Raw genomic sequence first — 23,473 nt, forward strand, 5'->3', positions numbered from 1 at the left:
TGCACTCTACGCCTGCATAAAGAACTTTTTGTATGACGTTAATTCTGCATAGAAGTTTTTATTCACCAGAGAATCTGCAGATAAATGATTATGAATCTCTGGCTTGGTGGAGCAGAATTTTAACTTCCAGCTCAGGCATTCCTCCACTGATTAGTTTTAACATGAAAAAGAAACACAAGCCTGTGATTTATTGGTGAAATATTTAAGATAGATTGTTAAATTATTCAAATAGCAGAGTTTAAAGCAGGCAAGCAAGAAAAAAAAAAAAAAAAGGTAGCTCATCCAAATAAGAAATAAGAGCTGTGTTTTCCTGAATTTGAAAATTGTACATTTGGACTCACTAGATATCTGGGGGAAAAAAAAGGAAAAGTCTTATTTCAGTGCAAAGAAAAATGTATTTTAAAATAAAAGATTTCAACCTTATAATCCTCCCAACGAGCTTATCCTTGAATCTTTCTCCATCTGGTCCCTGTAGATTCTGTTTCATCTGCAGTAGTAGGAATTTTATCAGCCCTCCATCGTTTCCTACCACTCATCTACCACGTCTTTGGGCACTCTCCCAGCCTGGCTGCAGTTTTCCTCTTTCTACGAATGCTGATGGAGAGGCATTTTGTCTTAGTGTTGATAAACCAGGAGGGGACTTCTCCAGGCTTCTTGCCTGGTGTTCGAATATCACCTAATCTTGTCTTGCCCATACAGTTGATCTTCCATCCTACCTTGTGTGGAGAAAAACCCTGTTGAGTCTGCTATACTTGTCTTTGCCCAATGGCCCTCGGCATCTGTATAATGTTATTAGAAGGTAAAAATAGAACTGTCTTGTCAAAGGAGGAGATAGGGATCATGCTCGTGGTCTCTAAAGACTCCAGAGTTGTGGCAATAATAGTGTAGACTAGTGAAGTAAATGGTGAGTAAAGCACAAAGTGGTTTTTTTGAGCCTTAATTCTAATTTCCCTAACTTTTGAGAATAAAATGTGTTGGAATTTCTGCATCCTAAGGAACATTCATTGTTTGCCGTTTCTGTTCACCTAAGTTGCTCCAAATTCGAGAGAGGTTACTAACTCCCACAGCCATATCTATTCTGAACATGAGATCAGTGTGACACTTTAAAAACAAAGGTGACTGGACTTTGACACATTTTCAATGAAAATGCATGTGAAATGTGCACCAAAATACGTAGGTGGCTTTGAAAAATTCAGTCCTTTCTCTTCATCTACTTTTCAGCACAAAAAAAAAAGTGTTTTTCGAGTCTGACCTTCTCTAGCAAGCACTCCATCTTGGGCTGTGCAGCTGAGGAGGAGAAAACTTGCAAGGTCTGACTCTTTCAAACATGTGACAGCTGAAAGGAAGATAATTAGGACAGGCAAATTCAAACACTAATTTTGAAAATGGTATTTATCTTTTGTTTTGTGTGTGTGTGTGTGCATGTCTATATTCTACTTCTCCACCTGCCTTCAAAGGGAAGCTGATAAAAAGGATTTGCTTGGCCTTTTTGTTGCTGTAGGGGGAAGGGTGCCATTCGTGTATGGTGATACAAGGCAGATGCTGCAGGTGAAACTACCCCAGAGGGGGCAATCCTACCCAGGGGGGGCAACTCCTAGGACCCAAGCACTTCTTTTTCTTTTTCCCTTCTTTGTTGCATTGTGGGACCAGGTCCTTTACAGCATGTAGGAGTGGGCAAAGGTTTATGGAGCAATCAACTCCATCAGCAGCGGTGGCAATCGCATAATGCTTCAGGCTTTTGTCGCAGATTTTGTGTGCGTGTGTGAGCTGAAAGTATGGCCAGGAGGGAAGGGGATGTGAAATGCTGAGCTTTTTTTTTTTTTTTTTTTTTTTTTTTCCTTGGAAAGAACCTCTCTGAGTTCTTTTATGCTTTTCAGGCCTGGGGATGAGAGAAAGCATGCGTATGTGCGAGGGCGTGCGCGCGTCTGTGCCCATACAGTCGCTCAAGTGGGAAAAAACTCGGTTTGCGGTTCACACAGGAGGAATTTCTGATGGAGACAACAGTGCTAAGCAGAAAGGCACATCCTGATCTCTTGCAAGTGAGGGGCACGCTCGCGCACACACGCACGCACACATACTCTCTGGGTGCTCTGCATAATACGCGCAAAGCGCTGCCCTTTAATGAACGTAACCTATGGCGGCTGGGATGCAGCCGGCCAGACCTCGCCATTAATAAACTGGGAACATTCTTCTCCTTTTTAGTCCCTTTCAATGCCAGCCCTGCGGTTTGATCTCCCTTGAATGCTGCTCCCCCTCATTTGGGGCTCCAATTCTGAGAAGATTTGGCGCATTGTTTGAGGTCGCAGGATGTCGGATTGATTTCGAAGCTTTTGTATTGACTCCGGGCTCCTGAATGAAGCTGTCATGTGTGTCTGTGGTTGGCTAGCAGGCTGTCCGGCTGCAAGCTGTGCCTTCCTTTGTTGTTTAGGCCTCATTGAGCTGAGGGAAGAGGCTCATTTCAGGGTGATTTACCACCACCCAAACACCAGCTGTCTGTTGTACTGCCGCTTGCCTCCACCTTGGATTCAGTTCTCATTTTCCTTCATTTCCCCCCTTCTCCTCTCCCACTCTACCACTGTAGGCACTTGGGCACCAGTTCTTCAAGACGCGTGGATCACCCTGACAAAACAGCGTAAAAAACATAAACACTGAATATGTTGTTCTTCTCAATGTCATTTATGCACCCGTGGGGATTTTTTTTTAGGGTTCACTCTTGCAGTGCAGTACACATGTTTTCTTCTTGGTTAAAAAATGAACTATGGCCCTAGGGAAAAAAAAAAAAAAAACCAAACAGAAAAACAAACAAACAATAAAACCACCATATTCCTCTTGGCTTGTTACTAAGTAGCCCAACATAGTGAAAACCGGTAATGATTTGAATTTAAAAGTAACTACAAGGCTCAGTGGCAGGACACCAGGCTGGTGCAGGATGTCAGGGGAGGTGGCCGCAACTGTGATCTCCAGTCCTGGAAATGTTGGGATATTTGGGTGGATGGAGAAGGATTCAGAGAAGGACAGCATTGCCTCCCTACAGACTTGTCATTCCTGAGCAGGCACGATCGCTGCGTTTATGTGGGTATCGTGCTGGAGAGCTATTTTGGTGGCGTAAGACAGGAGAGGAAGAAAAGAGAAGAGGCTGCAAAGCGCCTCTCAGCTCAGCTTCATGAGTCTCTTTCAGAAGAGTGCTTCTCCATGAAAAGCCAGACTGCTTCAGCGGCTGAAATGCTGATAAAAGCCTTGGAAAAAACACTATGGAAGCTGTGCTCTTCCCCAGGTTGCCACAGGCCAAGGCTCAGTTATCCTTTCTGCACCTCACATTTTCGTCTGTTGATGGGGGACATTTTGAGGGTAATCCAAGGCAGGAGGGATGGAGTGAGCATGAACAGCTGAAAGCCAGAGACATGTTTGGCCAGTGAGACTTTCCAGGGGCCAAATGGAAACGGGTTGCGCCAGCTCCTTTGGGGTGATGCTACTGCCAGTATTTTTGATGGCCGTTGCTCAAAGCCAAGGAAGGCTGATGGGAACCGACTAGGTCAGAGCCCAGATGGACCTGCCGGTGGCTACAAGGTGTATGGCACGGTGCCGCTAAGCCAAGCCCATCCTTTGAGCTGATCTTTTCCAGACGCAGATTTGGGAGAGGGTGAGGAAGACGGTATCCTCCAGTTAATCCCAGCCAGCTCCTCCGGAGCACAGAGCCTGTCAGCTCCATGGAGGCGCACTGGTGCCATGTGCCTTCTGTCTGACTCCTTTAAACGGGGCTGTCAGCTCCTCACAGAACCATTCTAAGAAATGTGGCAGCATTGGAGCTTGCCGCAGCCTCCGGGTCTGCCCCCGTGGCAGGGATTTTTGTGTGCCCCCATGCCTCTGCCCGGAGCTGCTGATGTGAAGCAAGTTGTGAATGGCCCTCATTTGACTTCTGGGTGATGTAGTTTGGTGTTTCTCGACCACAGGCTGTCAAAACTGGCGGCCTATCAGCTCCTGTCACCAGTGCATCTGAGATAATTAAGCCTGTTACTATTACGAATTATTTTTCTTCTTTTTCTGCAAACTTTGGCCAGCTGCTGGAGGCCATGGTGCAAGGAGGAGGGTGAGGCCAGTGGGACTCCCTGTAAGAGGTGGGACTGGTGTGCTTTGTTGTTCAATGCTCGCTGAGGAGCCTTCTAGCTTTTTGCCTTGGGAAGGGGGGCATCTGACGATGGGTGGGAGCCAGCAGAAGGCAAAGTGAGCTCCTCCATCGGGAATCCTTATGCCTACCTGTTTCTAAACCAGAGCATTGCCTCAAGAGCAGCCAGCACAGCATCGTTTAGTAGCAATACATCTGTGAGCTTTCAAGACCACTGTGCTCCTTGTCTTGTTATTAAAGTCTTGTTATTAAAAGGCCATGACACATGGAAATGATGCCCCATAAATTAAGACTGTAGTCTTAAGGTCTGTGGTACCCGGTGAGAGGAGGGTCCTCTCTTTGTTTTGTTCTCCTCTCCCTCCCCTGCAAGCATCAGGCGCTGCTGGATGAAGGAGGGAGGGATATATTAGGAGGCAACAATCACAGCAGGATAGCTCCAGTGAGGTGTTTTAATTTTTTAACAAACTCCTTGGGCACTAGAAACTGTAAAATAACATACAGATAAACAAACAAAAACTCACTGACCCTTAGCACCCCAGAGGGCTCTGTTTCAGATCGCTGAATAAAAGCTGAAGTTACATATGCATGTTTAACGTAACACACGGCGTGTGCTGTGGAAAAGTGTGCTTTCTTCTAATCTGGTTCCAGACAGAAGTATCAAACAGAAGCCCCTTTCCCTATCCCCACTGAACTGCCTGGTGTACGCGGGGAAACCCCTGAATGACAAGGCCTCCATCTGCTCTTGAACAGAGTTGCGACTGGCTGCAAATGTTGTCCATATGCTTTTTTTTTTTTTCCTTTCAACTTAGCTGCCTAATGTTAGACACCTATCCCCAAATTAAGCATCTGCTCATAATAGGCTTTCCTAAAAAAAGGTGGAGGTAGTAGCTAATTTAGGCAATGCACATTAGGAGATGTGCATCTGCGGCTGGAAAAGGAGATGGGATTTTAGGGAATGGAAGAGCCTCTGTGTTCTTGAACTGCCAGGGAAAAGAGAAAATTATCGAGTTCTGTGTTCATATTCTCCATCTACTCTTGATCTTCCAGGTGACTATGGGCAACATCTTACAATTTCTCTCTGTTAAAAAAAGCCGGTGATACTTCCAGCTGGATAGGAGAACATGGCCATGGCTTGCCAGGAGCTCAGGTCTCACAACAGTATATGCTAGAAGACAGAGAAGGGTCTAAGTTTGCTGACGACAAGTTTGACGATGACACTGAGTGGTGTGGTTGATGTGCCAGAGGGACAGGATGTCATCCAGAGGGACCTGGACGAGCTAGAGAGGTGGGCCTGAGCAAACCTTATGAAGTTCAACAAGGCCAAGCGCAAGGTCCTACACTTGGGTCGGGACAATCCTCGTTATCAATACAGGCTGGGGGGATGATGTGATAGAGAGCAGCCCTGCAGAAAAGGACTTGGGGGTACTCGTGGATGAAAAGCTGGACATGAGCCAACAATGTGCGCTTGCAGCCCAGAAAGCCAATCGCATCCTGGGCTGCATCAAAAGAAGCATGGCCAGCAGATCCAGAGAGGTGATTCTCCCCCTCTACTCTGCTCTTGTGGGACCCCACCTGGAGTACTGTGTCCAGCTCTGGAGCCCTCAGCACAAGAAGGACATGGACCTGTTGGAGTGGGTCCAGAGGAGGGCCACGAAGATGATCCGAGGGCTGGAGCACCTCTCCTACGTAGACAGGCTGAGAGGGTTTGGGTTGTTCAACCTGGAGAAGGCTCTGGGGAGACCTTACAGCGGCCTTCCAGTAACTGAAGGGGGTCTACAGGAAAGCTGGGGAGGGGCTGTTTGCAAGGGCATGTAATGATAGGACGAGGGGCAATGGTTTTAAACTAGAGCAGGGCAGGTTTAGTTTAGATGTTAGGAAGAAGTTCTTTACAATGAGGGTGGTGAGACACTGGCACAGGTTGCCCAGAGAGGTGGTGGAGGCCCCATCCCTGGAGACATTCAAGGCCAGGCTTGGTGAGGCTCTGAGCAACCTGATCTAGTTGAAGATGTCCCTGCTTACTGCAGGGGGGTTGGACTAGATGGCCTTTAAAGGTCCCTTCCAACCCAACACATTCTATGATAATGATTCCATGATGATTCTAAAAATGTGTGTTTTTTCTTGGTTACTGGTCTAAAAAGGGCTGGAGTATCTTTTTCAACATAATGACTTTGCAGTGGATATTGGGACAAGTTGCCCATCGGCAAGTTGTGTATGGATCCAGTTTCCTAAACACAGGTGTATGTTGCAGCTATAGACAAATTAAGGTGCCTGTCATGTCTGTCCACCAGCTGTTTGTTAGGAAATGTGTGAGTTCCCCTGAGGTCCTTTTGTATGTCTATCTTGTCTCATACGTTGAGGAATGTCTAGAAAGTCTCCTTTTCTTAGACAAGTCTCTCCCTGTGCCTCAGTTTCCTATCTCTAACATAATCATTTAATACAAATGCTTTAAATTTTAGTTTAGTTACTTCTTTCTGGGATATGTTTTTGAATTTAAGAGATTACAGACCAATTGCTGAAGGACTGTGGTAATGGACCAAGAGCAAAATACCTTTAATAGGTACAGACAGAGGATGCCAGTGGGAAGCGGTCCCCTGAAAACCTCAAAGTTTGACAGGTTGCAATCAGCAGCCCAAACACTGGGCATTTTGGTTAGATATCAACTGTAGGTACGGCCTTTTCAGTGACTTTTTTTTTCCCCAGCATTTCTTGTGGAAAGAGGAGAAAAGACAATTTTTGCACATTATCTGACCTCGCTGTGACTTGTGAGATGCTGGGGTCACCAAGTAGGAGACCTCACCACACCTGGCCAGTTTCAGTCTTGCCCGAGGGGACCAGAAGTTTATCTGCCTGTTTGTAATTCCTGCCACCAAGGGTCATCTCTCTGCTGTGCCCTGACATTGAGCAATGGCTGCAATTCCTTTTAATCGTGCCCTTTCCCTTCCTCATCATTTAGGGCAGAGCGCTTCCACTTGGCTAAACTCATTAGCTGCTTTAATGTTGAGGTCTCCTTTTCCATACAAAATCATTGAGCTGAAAACTCATGAGTGTCCATGGCTGCATGTGAGCAGATTCTCTCTCTGTTGCCCAGCAGATGCTGAGAGTGTTTATTTTTCATCTGCAGACAGCAGAAGTCTGAAAAAAAAGGCAGTGTGTGTGCCTACAAGAAAGCAAGTAGTTGCAACGGGTTTGTGGGGACTCAACTGACTGTGTTATTCTTTGAGCGTTTTGACCACACCAGGAATCCCAGACCCTTTCTGCCATGGTGTTTTGTCAAGATGTCTAGGTCTGATAAGCTCCAAAAAATGTTTTGGTGAAGAACCAAAGTGACTCAAATAATCCCCAGAAAAGAACAATGTTAACGTGAGGGACTTTGCTGCTTGGATCATGCCGAGTCAGTCTGATGGGTTGTCAAGGAAAAGAAGGTGCTTGAGTGTCAGTTTATTTCCCAAATTGTTAGTTGTAGGCAAAGGAGGCCGAGGGGACCCTGTTTCTATGTAAATCTCCATTGGCCCTACCATGTTGTCGGTGTTGCAGGGTCTGCACCAGCAGTGTTGGTGGGCTGTTGAATTCCTGGCAAGGACTTGCCAGTGGTTATATGGACCAGTTGTCCTAATGAGGGCAAGTCACCCCTGTTGACTTTATTTCACCAAATCTAGCTACACTAGAAGCAAGTAAGCATTAACCTGGTAAGGGTGAACAGAAATTTTGGTGTATGAACTTTAACTCAAGTCACTCCAGTTTGGCAGTTGTGCTCTCTGAGCATGATAGGCTTGTTCTTGTTCATGTATGTGTGTGAAAACATTGGGTTCCCTAATGCCTTTTCTTCTCCTGCTTCTGGTCATAAATGCACGCCTCTTGATCTTCAGTGGTTCAGATTGTGCTGATGTTTTTTCTTGCTTTATCTCTTGTAGGGAAAAGTCATTGGAGATGCAAAACTACTCATGAGTTGTGGTTGCAGAAAAGGGAAAAATACTCAAGTGAAAGACTCAGATCAGGTCAGTCAATATGTACCTCAACTGGTGGAAATAAAATAACGTGTTAACATCTAGTTGATTTGAACTGTGCTGGTGCATGTCAGGGTTCCTGGACACAGACAGAGTCCTTGGCATGGCTGACAATGATACAACAGTATTGTATTTGTTATTTGTAGAAAAACCCTCAAGCAAGATCAGGGTTTTCTTGCACCAGAAGCTGTTAATGCCCTAGCCTGACTTATTCCTATATGGTTTATTTATTCATGAATCCTGTTTCTTTATAAAAATCCACTCCAAGCAATGCCTTTCTTAAAGAATATCGCAGTTCTTGGCTGGCTAAATTCATGCAACCTTTGGTCTCATGCTGTATCTGCCTGGATGAGTGATAGCTACAGAGAAACGTCATTCATTGCATGCTTTTGTTCTGAAGTGACACCATCACAAGATTATTCTTTATTGAGGTTCCTCATGATAGACATGTAAAAACATGTTCACAAACTGATGGTCAGGTTTCAATAGTCATTACTTGGAGTGAATGGCCCCTTATTCCAAAGTTGGTCAATTTGATGTCAGTGGGACCACTTGTTGGGTTCAGTAATTGCAACCAAGGTGGACTGTGCTCTGAACCACAGCCGGCTGATGGTCTCTTCATACCTCCTACTATCTCGCACTTATTCAGATCAGCCGAATTTGTCCCTGTCAAAATTGTCAGTTATTATTACCACCTGGCTTTGTAGCTTTGAGCTTGGTAGCTATGAGAAGCTATGAGAAGTTTGAATCCAGAGATCGCTCATTCCAAAGATGAGATAAATTTTGATTTGAACAGAAACACTTTATAAATATTGGGTCTTCCAATGTTAAATAAGTAGAGTGAAGCAGTTGATCTCAAATATCAGATAACTTTGCTTACTAATGTACCTTGTGAACAAAGAGGTATAGACCTGAAGCAGATTCAAACAGTGTCCACAAAGCTCCAGTAACTCCAGATAATTTACTGATTGAAAAGACATGAGTTCTCAGGAGGAAAAATGTTTTTCATTTTCAACATGTATGTTCATCAACCCCAATTAATAGCAACATCTCTGAGGCTTGTTTTGTTAATGTCCAAGAAGATCTGAGAACAGATTTATCTATCCTGTGGTAGGCTCTCTTGTGAGGAACATTGTTACATTTATAAAAACTTTGTAGGCTCGAGTCTTTCACTGATGTTAGGGTTTGTTGTTTTTTTTTTTCTTTAATTAATATTTTCAAAATAACAAATTCATTGTCATGAGCTATACTATCAGTTCACCATCAAGACAAGAATTCATATTACTTTTCTTTAAAGAATAGCTTCCCATTCTCTCAAATACAAGCTTCATTTTCTCATGTTGAGGTTCTAACACATCAGGAGAAAATTAATTTAGAAATGAAACACTTTTACCAATGTTAGTCTTTTGTATTTTGATGTACTCTTGTTGAATCACTTTTGATTTACAACAGGACTAGAGCAGGGTCAGACTGCTTGTAGTGGAGAATAAAAATTAAACGGGAACATCTTGATTGCAGAGAGGCTTTACAAAACACCATCTCTAACAAACCCTGAGTGTTGAACCTAAAAGTCGTTGATGGCAATACTTGAATTATAGATACAGGCAATAGTTTTTTGGAGGGAAAAAAATTTCCACTCTTTTTAATGTTTTCTAGAACAGTGTTAAATTATTCTTTGTGTTAGGTTACTTTCCAAAATCTAATATTTGATATCTAGTGTTATATTGACCATCTCGATAACGCATTTTTTGTTTGATCAGCATAAACTATTGGGCAAGTGCTTGCTGCAGAGGCTGTAAATCTCGTTTGTTGTGCCCCTGGCAGGGTCCTGTCAGTATTTCAGGGGACAGGAGGTGGATGGGGAGGAAACTAGTACAGGAGGGTGAGTGGCAGTGTGGAACATTTGTCTGTGAATGCAGGACCTCAGCTCAGCTTATAAATTATCCCCTGGGCCTTGTAGATAAACACAGACTTCTATGGTGACATCGTCTGGGAAAGGCAAACACTTGCCGACAATTGTAGGCTAATCCTTCAGGACACTAATTGCCAGAAAACCAAGGAAGCATTATTTTAGGAACAGCTTGTTTTACTTTGTGAGGGGGAAAACACTGCACTGGATTTATTTTTGTTTGCAGAGCTTTACCCCCTCCTCCTGCGCTCTGTCTCGGATTTTAAAGATTTACCTTCACTATTGTTGTTGAGGACTTTTTCTTTCTTTTTTTGGTCTTGCTTTGTGTTTTTCCTGTGATGCCTCTGTAAAGTTGTGTGAAAATGCAACTTAGTTTTCATTTTCATGAATGTACGCATAAATAGGTATATGGGGTTTATATCATTAGCTATTTAAAGGTTTGTGACTAACCAGCTACTTTTTGGCTGAATTTTTGTGAAAGGTGATGCTTTGCAAAGTTTTTTATATCTTTTTTTCATTCTTTCAAATCAATTTGGAAACATGCAAAAAGTCCTAGGCACACTGCTCCACCAGTGAAAATCCCCAGCTGAACCAAGTCATGACCCCATTGCTGAGGATTTCATTTACTGGCATTTCTCCAGTATGCCTCCAGAAGACAAGGCACCTTAACTTCCTTGACCTGAGATCTGCTTCCCTGAGTCTGGCATCCAAAGATACCTATCTGCATGGTATTTTCCATGGTGCAAGACATCAGTGTGTATATCCCGTCCCCATCACTGTTTAGGGCAGAAGTCCAAACAGGCTCACATGGGGCTGGAATTTCACAACAGTCACAAGGAGCCCAGCCTTCACGTTGGATTTGCACCAGAGCAGGAGAGGGACTGGCAGTCTACGTTGTGTGGCCTCCCAGTCCAAATCAGACCCTACAAGATGAGATGGAAGGCTAAGCAGTGCAGTATAAATCCTACAAAAGCTTTGAAAATCTTAAAGGGAATAGAGCTGAGTGCACTGAAGAACTAGAGTCTCGTCCTCCATTGATGGTCTTGAAGTCAGTGAAGTAGGATGACTGACAGGAGTCCTAAAATAGAGCCACCTCTTGGCAGCAAAACCCCCATGTCCTTGGCTGCCATTGGCACCGTTAACACTTGTTTGTGTGCTTTGTGGGAGTGAAATTCATCCATGCTCCAAGGCCCAGAACCAAGTCTCTGCACCACAAACATCCTACTGTAATTGTAAGGTTCATATATGTTCTTCAGAGCGGTTATTAGTTTCCCAGTAATTTATGCCTCCCCATAAATTATTATACATATAAATTATTATGTTGCTTATTATTTGAGGTGTGTTGTTGCATAAGAATGGCAATCCTGGACTAGGATTTCTCTGTGCTAAGTAGTATATTAACATAAAGCAGGAAAGATGGTTCCTGGGGAGTGATTCCATTTGTGTATTTTCTAAGGAAAGAAAAATGTCATTTAAAAACAGGGGAAAAACGTGGGGGTGGACAAATAATGTGCATATTAGAGGTATGCATAAGGTTGAGAACCAGAAGTAGAGAGTGCTCCATATTCCCAGCACATGCAGGTCTGTCTTCTCAGGGTTTAGTTTTATTTGTTTTCCATTGCTTCTCCCAAAAGGTAGACGGCTCATCAGTGTTTAACTGCTCTTTGATTTTTTTCGTTTTTCTCTTTGCATAACTTTTCTGGTGGCTCGTGTAAGCTCAAGTCTTACTGAGAAGTCAGATCCTCCTGTCCTTCTGCGTGTTTGTTTTTGGTCTTAATATGACAAATGTATGCCTCCTCTGGAAATGGTATCCATGCTGCAGTGTAATTATTTAGTGAATGGTGGATCCAGTTCATGTTGGCAAGGATCAGATTAATCTTTATTAATCATGACCCCTCCAACAGTAACCTCATCCCTTGCCTAAGTGCTGCTTTCTATTAAGAAGTAATAGCTATTAGGGGATGGCTGGGCCACAGCTCTCGTTGCACCAACACAGGGCCCAGGACTTCTGGCAGGAGGTAGAGGAACTTGGTTCAAAATTAAAAATAGATGCACATGGACCACGTTCCAGAAATGAAATAGGCAGCTTCCCCTGTGGGCTTCTTCAGCCTCATCTGAGTGTCCTCCTTTCCCCTGAAGCCTCCAGAGAGTTTGCCTGTTTCCAAAGGTTGAATTCAGTGTTGGGGATGAAGTAATCTCTCGGAAGCTTTTTTATTTGTTGCTTCTTTTTTAAACTTAGGTATCTCCTGGTATAAGTTATTGCACGTGCAGTCTTCGCAAGGATAAATTTTTAAGGTCTAATCAAATGGATGCAGCAGGTTTCAACAGCTGAAGAGACTACAGATGGCTTAGCTCTCTGGGACTCCAGTTGTCCCAAGTAGACACCAAAACAACCACCCTTTTGAGGATTTCTGTATTCCTTAAAGAAACATAGCACTGTTGAGGCAAGATATGTAGCACTATTCACTTCATACACAAGCTTGCGAGGTGTCCAGCTTCTCTGTCCGGGTCACTGGCCTGGGAATTGCAGGCCTGCATATATATATATATATATAAAAAAAAATATATCTCCTTAATACTTGTGTCACCAGAGATTGGCTGACAGTAGACAGTAGTTTAATTCACAATTATTCTGGTTTTCCTAGCAGTACAGGTTCTTTCTAAGCAGGCGAGGCAGTGTTATCAACAGATGTCATCATTATTTCAGCAAAAGCACAATGACTTAAGTACTGGATTGAAACCAATCTCCCCAGTCCTCCCACCCCAAAAATCCACCTTAATTACATTTTAAAAAGTTTTCATTGACTGTATGGAAATCCAGGACAAAACCTGAGAGCAAAGGAAAGAAAACCATCTTTTCTCTCCATCTAACTCTTTGATACCTGGAGGGCAGCAGTAGAAACTTGGAGCAAACCTGCCACACTCTTTTGATCTCTGCCAAAGTTGTTGTGGGAGTAACAGTGTTTAATGGTTGAAGGAATTTATTGAAGAATAAAAGTACCAGCAAAGACAAAGGGCCCAATACAAATTATCTGGTAAACCGCTGTCAAATTTTACGTGCTCAGGGCTACTGGTAATTTCCCGTCTTAAAAAAGAGGGGCGGGGGGAGAGTTTGGAGGGGAGGGAAGGAGGGTAAAAAGTATATAAATAAACCCACCTCTTTAAATAGCTAACTGGCCTGGCCTGAACTGTGTCAGAGCTAAGTTTCTTTGGCAGCCGGTGCTGCAATATCTGTTAAGGGCGTAGCAGGAGGCTGAGACAAGGTTTAGGAGAATCTGCCTTAGCTTTGCTGGCTCTCCCTTGCATTCTTCCACTCGTCAGCAAGAAATGCACTGAAGGACAAAATGAGTGAGTGCAAATGCTCCCGCACTCCGTCTGAGCAAGTCCGGATCACACCCCCATGGTTAATATTTCTCTCCACTAAAAGAAATAAGAGTAATAAAAATAAATGAAAGCACTGGATAACTTGGAAATGCATGGGTGGAATTGGAGACCACTGGGGGAGTGAAGGTACATTGTCCACCATCTCCTCCTTCCAAGTTCGTGGCAGAGTTTGAATGTCTACTTGAAAAATCATTGGATTCTGCACGGGTTCTAAAAAGCTAAAACAAGAAGCAAAATACAAGCAGAGAGGATCATAAATGTCTGAAGTTTCTTGGCAGTAAAGCACCCTTAAAAATATTCTGTTTGTTGAATAAAGCAGGCTAGGTTATCATATAAGGAACATGGGACTACAGGAAACTGTCCTAGATCACACAGTCCTTTGAGATCTCAGGGAACAGTTACATATAACACCACTGATAAACACATCCCTTTTGGCACTGGTACCTATTAAATGCAAACCTTGTAGCTCTGTCATTACACTCATCCCACCAATTAATCTTTTACCTTCCAAAATACTCACTCATGTAATAATTCTGCATCTTGTTCCTGCTGCCAGGTCAGTCTCAGCAAGGTAGACCACCATTGTTTTTTCATTCACTCACCACAATTTTCTTGCTGCTGGTTGTGTAGGGGGAAAACAGTTCCATTTGGGGAACCAAAATGCTAGAGAAAATTTAATCTCAGCAAACTTTTTTAAAAGCTAGAAATCTCTTCCTCTCAATGGGATCTGACTGGGGACAAGAGTTGTTTGAATGAGAGACTGACTCGCTACGCTTTCTCTGGACCTTCATACAGCAGTTGTGCTTTGCTAATTGATGAATCTAGTGCTAAGCATCTGTGATCCTGGTGACTGGGAAAGTTTTTTAGTTTCATTAGTCTGTTGCGTGGAATTGAAGCAACGGTTGTGAAATGGAAGTTGGGTGGATAAGTCCCCATTCTTTGGATTTATGTAAGTTTTGGAGGGATGATGTTATGAAAGAAACTTCCTAAATGCAAGTCTGTGAACAAAAGAGATTGAGGTTATGGGTGTCCTTTGCAAGTTCAGCTGTAATAGGTTTGTGTTGCAGTGGGTTACACCTCCCTTCATAAAATGCCATTGGTAAGCTGACATTTCTAATGACCTTTTATAATCACCTATTTCCTTTTCTCACTCATTTTATGAATAGTCTTGTACTCACTTCAAGAGTTTCCCACCTTGTGATCTCCTCTTACAGTTCATATTAATTTCAGAATGGGTTGGGCTTCCTGTAAAGTGTAGCACAGTGTAGACCGAGTTCAATAGAGCCTTTCCTTTCTACATAAAGGGGGGACCAAAAATACTCATAGTGCCCTTTTTGGAAGGAAAGCCTTCAGCAATGTTAGTCAGCAAATTGCCTTTTTTTTTTTTTTTTTTTTTTGAGACAGTTCTGAATGTGTGTTTTAGCACAGTGCCGTGCCCCTGTTCGAGATGTAAAACTTAGGGCTCTGACCTTTTCTAGTGAGTGATGATCCCACGGCACTTTCCCTTCTGAGTTGGAGCATGAAGGTCCTGGTGATGGTGTTTTGTCCAGGCTTTCATTCAGGAAATGTATTCTGCCAACTTGACCCTGCACCTTCAGTGGGACACATTATTCTTCCCTTCCTGCCCTAAATTGCTGTGTACTGCCACCTTGCATTGATGGGTCCTTTGTTCCACCTCGGAGGTAGGTTCATTTCAGTGGTGGATGAAGGGAAGCTGTACGGTTTTGAAAAGCAGTTTAAGAGCCCTCTGAATGAAAAGTGCTTCACACATGAAAAAAATTAGTGTTATCAGTTGTCATCGTCAGCCTCAAATCCTGAATTTGAAAGGGTCATTTATACTCCTCAAAGGCAAACACGCAGCAGCATGCTAAAAGAGAACTAAAGCAGCTGAAGAAAATGCTGTCTCATGTCATTTCAGGCTCTGCAATCCCAGGGAGCATTAATAACTATTTTGTTGTTTTCACTGATTTCTCTACATGGGCGGAGAGGGAAAGAGTCAGAACAGAGAAGCTGCATTGCTCAGCCACTCCAAGTGGTCCCATGCTGTCTGTGTTAGCAGTTTACCTGCTGTGAGAAGACTCAATCGGGGCAGGGACAACACGCAGATGAATGAGGAAAAGGCATAGGTGAAGATTTGGATTTGCCCTTTTGATTATGATATAGTAAGGACCATCTTTCCCCATCACTCTCTGGCATTCTGGCTGCATTTGCTGCCTTTCCCACTCTGTTTTGTTCCCATTTCTCTTTAGCAGATGCCAGCGTGCGAAGACACCACGGCAGGGTCAGTATCAGTCAGCCCCCTTTTAGATGGCAGATGCCACGTGAATCCAGATCCCATCTCCTCTGAGGTTCTTGCAAACTGAACGGCCTGCTCAGAGCTGCCAAGAGCTGTGAGGTGCAAGGGAAGTGCAAAGGCTTTGTGGAGGATGACAGATGGAGAGAAGGACCCGCTCATTGGTTGAGGTGTTGTGCTTGCAACTTTGTGGAGATCTTCACGCTTATCTCGTCATGGGTACAAAATGCTACCCAAGCAGAATGGTGGCAGTTTGCACCCTTTTTTTACTCACATTGTACCAGAGTCAACGTCAAGACAAGGTGAAATTCGGGTCCTAAATCTAAGCAGGTCATCTGTCTGGAATTGTACCCAATATGGTTGTTCCGCATTCAGCAAATATTCAGTCATTTTATTGGTTATTCATAGAAAATGTATTCAGTTAAATTTTCCAGCAGCTCAGGCAGTGGCTCTTCCTGACTTTCTCATGGAAGTCTGTTCTGCTGTTGGGTTGGCCATGCTGATAGGAACACTTTTGTCTTGCTCCATCTGTAACAGTTTTTTTTTCCTTTTATGTTTTTACTCTTTGTAATATATCCCACTTTGTGAGTTTCTTGTTCGTGCATACAAGTCTGGTTTGGTGAGAGACAGTAGCAGCCTAAGATACATGTGTACCTTGAGTTTAAAGTTTCCTTATATAGGTCAAAATCAGATTTTAAATGTTACTTCCTGGAAACCACTCAGAAAACTCTGTCTAATAAAACTGTAACAAAAGTGGTCTTTGTAGAAGAAAAAAAAGCCCTTGTGCAGGGGAGAAATCATTCAAGCTATAGTTTGAAAGTCTTTATAGCAGGTAGAAGAAGAAGTGGTTCAGAGTCTACGGAGTCAGCTCACCCTTCAGAGATGCTGGTTCAGTTCCTCAGTCTGCCACAGGTTTCTACACAACCAGATGTGTGATTTAATTCCCACACGATCTCAGCTCTCTTCATAAAGCAGTGAAAGAGGCACGGATATCCTTCATGTTAAAGACTGGGGAGTACTTGGATTTTAGCGTGGTGTAGGCCTTGCCTGAGGTAGGCTAACACCAACTTGAAATATAGCATGGATTCTACTAACATCCCAACAGAGGGATGTTTTATTCTTTTTTATGTCATATCTTATAAAGAACCAGTCAAAAATCTGATCTAAAGATCTAAGAACCTCTGCAACTGGTTCCAGCCTGGAGAATATATTCACAGCTGGGTTATAAACCCTCGAAACCAGACAACATAACCTTAACTAACACAACATTACTAAGGCACTGCTGTAGTGGGATCATTCTGCTATGGCTCATGGGCACATTTTAAGTGTCATCAATTTAGTTACAACTGGAGGCTGTGTAGTGCAAAACCATTTTAGCAACTGCATCTCCCATGCAGGAATGATCGAATATTTAATGGCTTTTCTTTTTTTGAGAAAAAAATACAGAGAGGAAAATGAAAAGCCACAGGAAACCTCACTGTCCTTCCTCAGGTAGTGAAGTTCACTTTTGGAGGGCAGCAGGATCAGTCTAGCAGCTGAGTATTGGTGTAGGCAGCTGGGAAATCAGCTCTCATTCTCCAGCGCTGAGCTGTTCTACAAACTTAGCCAAGTTATTTTGCCTTAGTTTTCCTTCTTAGCCTTATCTCTTCAAGGATGTGACTTCCTTGAGAGAGTAGTTATTTCACTCCGTTGTTGGAATGGGTTAGACTCTAACTGCACAACGTTGAAACTGAGAAAATAGGGAAGAGCTATGAGGGATGAGGCCTTGTATTTTGACCCACCAGAGATGCCCATCATAACTGTTCTGGTAGTTGATGTCAAGCCCTTTAAAAAGAGCTCAAAATGTTTTGCAACTGAGTGGGAAATGCGATTACCTTATCCTGAAGATGGGGTCAGAAAAGAGGATAAAATTAACTTTCCCAACCCTATGTCCTTCTCAATACACTCTGTGCTGCTTGGTCTTTTACCTTGTCACGTTGTAGGCATGGGAAAACATGTGATGATGACGTGGCAAAAGTTTCCATTTGGATATGAATACTTGTGTTGTCTATGGGCATTATGGGCCAAGAGTTGGGTGAGTGTCCTGAGGTTGCCTGAGTATCCCTGTAAACAGGATGACAAGGAGATGCTAGGCACTTTCCATGAACTCTGTGTTCCCCGGCTGTTGTAGGCTTTTTGCAGGGCACTGCTACAGGTTGGCTTTAGATGAGTGACTGATTGATGTGTTGCTGAGGCATCTGTGCCTCCCTGCGCTGACTGTGTTGGGAATGGAGGCTCTGAGTTGAACCACAGCTATCTTCATAAGGGAGTCAATTGAAATCTCTCTCTCAACATCCTCCCTAGAGGTCAGTGGTTGTACTTAGAAAACAAAGGAATGATTCCTGATGACTAACAGCCTGCAAAAGCTTTCATATTCTCTTTCTATCATTATCAAATCATGCTGAAGAGGCTGCAAGGCGAAGAAACTCTCAAGCTTCATTTTCGAGAAGCGGCTAGGATGAAGACATGGCATTTCAAAATCAATACTGAAACTTGTATTCGAAAGAGCAAATGGGAGAGTCATTGTAAGCCGCTTTACTTCTCATCTCTAATTCCCCATATTCATAACTTAAGCCCTGTCATTTGGATTTATCCTCTGTGGCCTGCGGTGACACCAGGAAAAGTCCTTCTTTTTAATTCTGTTGCAAAAAAATAACAACACTGCAGGGTAGGATCATATCCCCACAGAAGTTTAGGGTTGAAGTGTTTCGTGTTGGGCACCAGATTTTGCCGTCTTTTCCCCTTCCCATTTGTTCCCCTCCTCCCTCCTCTGCTGTTATACATCAATCATCCTCTTTTCTAGAGACTAGGATACAAACAGTGTAATCCCAGAAAGAAAGGATACTGATACAGCCAATCCTGCACATGACTATTGCTCTGCCTTGGAGATGCCACCACTAAATCTAACGATAGGCTTTTGCTGATGGGATTGTTTCAGCTAGACTGGAGAAAGCAATAGAGGCAGTAATCTAAGAACCCAGCTTTCCCATTGTTTGGTGATCCCTTGTATCTCCACTGACTTCTCCTATTTTAAGTGGCTTTCTAAACTTTTCTTTCATTTATTTCTTCTTGGTTCATCTTATCTTGGCACTCACATCATCATAAATACAGCTCCCTCAGCAGCAATATTTTTAATTATGACCTAGAAATGAACCTTAGACCTGACTCAGCCAACCCAACTGAACTATTCATAACACATAAAGGGCTGGTGTAGAATTTACTAATGACTTTGAAATAAAGAAGGCTTCCCATATTGACTGCTTTTTGGACAAAATACCACAAAGTCAAATGCTATTCTGTTAAGAGGCCTTCAGAAGAGATGTTGGGGTTTGTTGGTTGGTTTTTTTTTTTTTTCTGGTTTGGAAGTCAGGACTGTGTTTAGAGGAGGTGGTGTTACTCACCTCCAGAAAAATCCTACAACAGTATATTCAGGAGAAGCTGATGAACAACAGTTGACTTCTGGCAAATCCAGGCAGTGATAGCTAGTTCCAGCAGCACCATTTCCCTGCTCCCATATTTATTGAACCGGACTTGAGATCACATGGTATTCTGCTGGCAAGTTTGGAAATGAACTTTGGTGAGAACCCAGTACGCTCTCTCATCTGCTAAGCCCTTATTAAAACACACTATTACTTTTTCTAACTCCCCTCTGGACTTTGAATTACACTGCAGTGAACATAGCACACGTGAGTAAGAGCTTAACGTCTTTCTCACTTGGGTGGTCCCATTAAAAAGACCAGGTTTGCTGTCTTGGCTGCAGAGCCGTTCCAAACATTGCTGCTATTATTCTTCCCTCAGTGTTTCTCACCTGCCGTTTTTTTTTTCTTCTTTTTTTTTTTTTTTTTTTCCATGCCCAATCTACTAATATGTGTTTTAACCAGTTAACTTTGGAACCAAAATATTAACTGCATAGGAGGCAGCTTTTCTGAAGGTTCATAAAATATGTATCGGAGCTGGGAATATAAAATGCTCCCATTTTGTAGCAGACAAAATGTATAAAGTGCTGAGTGAAAATTGAGAGGGACCCAACTTAAACCTTTGAAAATTGCTGCCAGTTCCAATATGCTGTATTTATTTTGACTTGGAAGGCTCAATCCGGTCCAGATGAGGTCATTTGGTTGGGAGCACACGTGTCCACATGGAGCCGGGAGGGAGGGAAGCCTGCAGCATGCTTTGGCTCCGAGGTGTTGAGCTGCCAGAGAGCAGCGGTGGGAGCAGGGCGGGCAGCTTGCCTACGTGTTGATCCTGGCATCGGAGCGTAACGCTGGGGTGGAGGTGTTGTAATGTTTAAGTTGATTTCTTTTAGGGCAGGCGGGACAGTGTAGCTTTTGTATCCTCAGCTGTTTGCTGGGTAGGGTGAGTGGAGGCAAAGCTTGACGTGCTCTAAGAATTAGGGGACAGGGGAGTATATTTAGGTAGGGGTGTCTGTAGTTACTCGTTCATATGACTTCATGCAGCAGAGAGGCTGTTATTTCATTTGCATGGCTCTGTCTTTCAGCTTGTCATCTTTAACCCTTGCCCTCTCAGCACCTGATACCTGTGCGGCACCATTTTACTTTCTGCTCCCTCTGCTCCTGCATCTTCCCCTACTCCTCTTGTCAACAAGATTAATAGCTCGGCCATTTGTTTCTATGAAATTTCACTTTTCCCTCCTGGAGCTCCATCTCCACCGCCCACTGTTCCATCCCAGCAGGTGGGAAAGGCTCCTGTGCCCTCCCCAAGAAGCCCCGTCCTCCCCACTCCCCCCTCCCCGCCTCCCTGCCAGCAGCCTGTTTGCCAACACTTTGCACGAGGAAGCTGCCTCTATAAAAATAAACCGTGCTGAAATCTGAGAGACAGAAACCACGCCAACCTCACACTTCATTATTGGTAATGGCAACCTATTTGATTTCCATTTGCGAACAGTAGCCTGCATATGTTCCATACCATGTAGCCCTTCTCCCTGTGCCCTGTTTTCTGCACAAATTCAGGTTCCCCATGCCTGGTGCTTAGTTTGCTTTGTGGTTTGCTTGCCCTGAGCCACAGACACCCCTGCTTCACAATTAAAGTGTGGAAAAAACCTGTTAAGTCACTGACTTAATTGCCTTGTTACTCACCGCCAAGAAAAGGTTGCCACCTGAAATGGGCTTGAGCTTCTTCTCCCACCTCTTCTACCTTCATGAGATTTTGCTCCTCGCAGCTGGCTTTTATTGCTGATTCGCACCAGAGAAAGCCAGCAGACCTGTATTTCCTTTTCTTATCTCCAATATACATTGCCATATGGGCTTTGTTTGGGGTCAGCTGGCCATGCAGATACCCCACTCCTGCACCTCCAACACTGCCCAGCTGTTATGGCGGAAGCCTAGGCAGAGGATTTACGATGGAGCTCAATTTTCCAGGATACGTCTCTATTAAAGAAAAGGGAAAAAAAAAAAGGAAAAAGGTGAAGGGGCAGAAGTAAGATAAGCCAAGCTTTATTTCAGCAGAGTGAACACCGCATCACTGCCCTCAAAGCCCATGGGAGCTGTGGGTCCATTTCTCCATCACACGCAGGGATAGGGCTCTCATCTGGGTCCTACAAGAGGTGGCAGCAGCAAGGGGCCCCCAGGAGGGGGGAGGAGGGGACACACACCTAGGGTCCAAGGAGGAGATGCCCGTATTGACTTTCACTGGATTTACTGAGGCAATTGAGTTTGTCAGTGAAATGTGAGACGGGCTCAATCAGCTGTCACACTGAGACACTCCTGTCACTACTGTCAATAGCTTCGAGTTTCTGATCCTTTCTCAGATTAGCTCTGTGCCAGAACATCAAATGAAAAGCTGTTTGGGGCACGGGGAGGGGAGATACTCCAAGCAGTTACCTAGGAATCAGTTTACAGACTTCAAAGCGCTGTCAGGTTCATTCTGATGGCCTATAGCAATGCGCGGGGAGCAGTAATGCATTTGGAGTGTAATGTAGACTCTCTTCAGCCCCACGTTCGCTCATGGACCAGGAGGCAGGGATGGGCGAAGAATAGAGGCACTTCTCCTGGTGAACCCAAATGGCATGCAAATGGCCTGCCACCCCTGGAAGAGCGGCTCTTTAGCTTGATGGAATAAGTAGCTTTTCTTATCTTACCTTTCATTCTGAAGGACTCTTTTACATTTCTCTCAGCACTGAAATGAAGTCTTTTTCTGGTAGAGCTGGGTCATGAAAAGGCATCACCCCCAACAACAGGACAGGAATGAAAAGAAGGGGGACAGGTTTGTCATGCAGAAATGATGAGGGAGAGTGAGGGGGGCTCCAGCCAGACCATATGAACAGTTTGTGTGCTTTTTTTTTTTTTTTTTTTTTTTTTGTGTAACAAGGTAAGAGATTTGTAGCCCATTAAGTTCTTCCAAGACCTTTTCCTTGAAGTTTAACTGGTTGAATCTGGGACTGCCTTTATCGAGAACATTTCTGTCATGGGGGATGCCAATATGAATGTCTCTATTTATGGAAAGAATAACCCATCAGGAGATTTTTTTTTTTTAAACCTCAAGGATTTGAGAAATCTCTTTTCTCTGTTCCAGCTGAAACAGCTTATGGCAAGGTGAACTCACCCATTTACACAGAAGCCAAGAGGGTAATGTTAATCCTATTAGAAAAATAATCTACCACCAAAAAATAATAATAATAGGGGTGGAGAAGGAATCCTTTTGAGGCAAATTCACAGAGTAATTCCTGTGAATTTACTCTTTTCTTCTCAGGGGTGAGATGTTAAGCATTTTGCTATCAATACATGAATTATAAAGATTACTATTTTCCTTCCACTTTTGTAAAGAAATTAAGCAAGGGAAAAGCTGCATTCTAGCATTATAGCTAGAGGGTTGTGTCCTTTAGAGAATACTCCTGGGTTTTGATGAATGCTGTCTCAAGGAGTGAGGCAGTGTCCATAGAGAGGATTACCCTGCACAGCACTAATCTAGATTTTTTTCCTTGAATGCAACGTTAAGATTTCTATTTTTTTCCCTGTTACCTGATTCCGTGATTAGGTTGCTTTTGAACTCAGAACATCAAAAGGTTCATCTTTTCCTCATTTGAGATCACCACTATCCTTCCCGAGTAGCATCTATGCCTACATTTCACTGCTTAGTATTTAAGCAACTCCCTGTCCAAAACAAATCATGCCTTCCCTTCTCCTTCATTGCTCAAAAAAACCCCAAACCCAACACACTCCAAAGGACTATATAAATGATCTTTAATATCAGAGGCAACCCTGTTTGATTTTCTTGGTGGCATGAATGCAAAAGGGCCATGGAGAAATATGGGAAAGACAACGGAAAGGAAAAAAAAAACAACCACATTCTCTATTATAGAGTATTTCAAAGCGAATGCTGGATACATACCTTTCTTTGACCTTTTCCTTAGATCAGTGGTATAGGCAGCTGCTGTGCTTGTATTACACATTCCATCACGGGGACTGACTCCCGAGCAAGGTAGGTGTGTGCGTGTGTGTGTGCACGCGCGTGTGTTTGTTATTCAACCTGTCAGCCAAAGGTCTTCAGTGCTGGTTTTAGCCCTTTCAGTTTTTTTCATGGTTTCCAAGGGGAGGTACGGGTGTTTGCGGGCTTTGTTTATGTTCACTGGGTGACAGGAAACCTAAGAGCTTTTAGTGAATTCAGATATACTCTGGATTCGAGGTGTGAATGTCCAGCCATTTGTGTTTAAAAGCTTTCATTAAGTCTGAGAAACAAGCAAGAAAATAAACATCTCGCTGCTT

The 23,473-nt window shown here is 43.5% G+C and overlaps 1 protein-coding gene across 5 annotated transcripts in view; it reads left to right on the forward strand.

Moving 5' to 3' along the window:
- The window catches only part of SETBP1 (SET binding protein 1), a 267,775-nt gene that overhangs the window by 44,098 nt on the left and 200,204 nt on the right, over nucleotides 1-23,473 (forward strand). For 4 of the 5 annotated variants that reach the window (XM_063319825.1, XM_063319829.1, XM_063319827.1 and 1 more), the window contains exon 3: nucleotides 8,035-8,118. The exons of the other annotated variant lie outside the window; for it this stretch is intronic. In XM_063319825.1, the coding sequence (XP_063175895.1) occupies nucleotides 8,035-8,118 (84 nt within the window). The remainder of the gene's footprint in view (nucleotides 1-8,034; nucleotides 8,119-23,473) is intronic. 5 annotated transcript variants of the gene reach the window in all.

This window comes from Chroicocephalus ridibundus, chromosome Z, assembly GCF_963924245.1.
Source record: "Chroicocephalus ridibundus chromosome Z, bChrRid1.1, whole genome shotgun sequence".
NCBI lineage: Eukaryota > Metazoa > Chordata > Aves > Charadriiformes > Laridae > Chroicocephalus > Chroicocephalus ridibundus.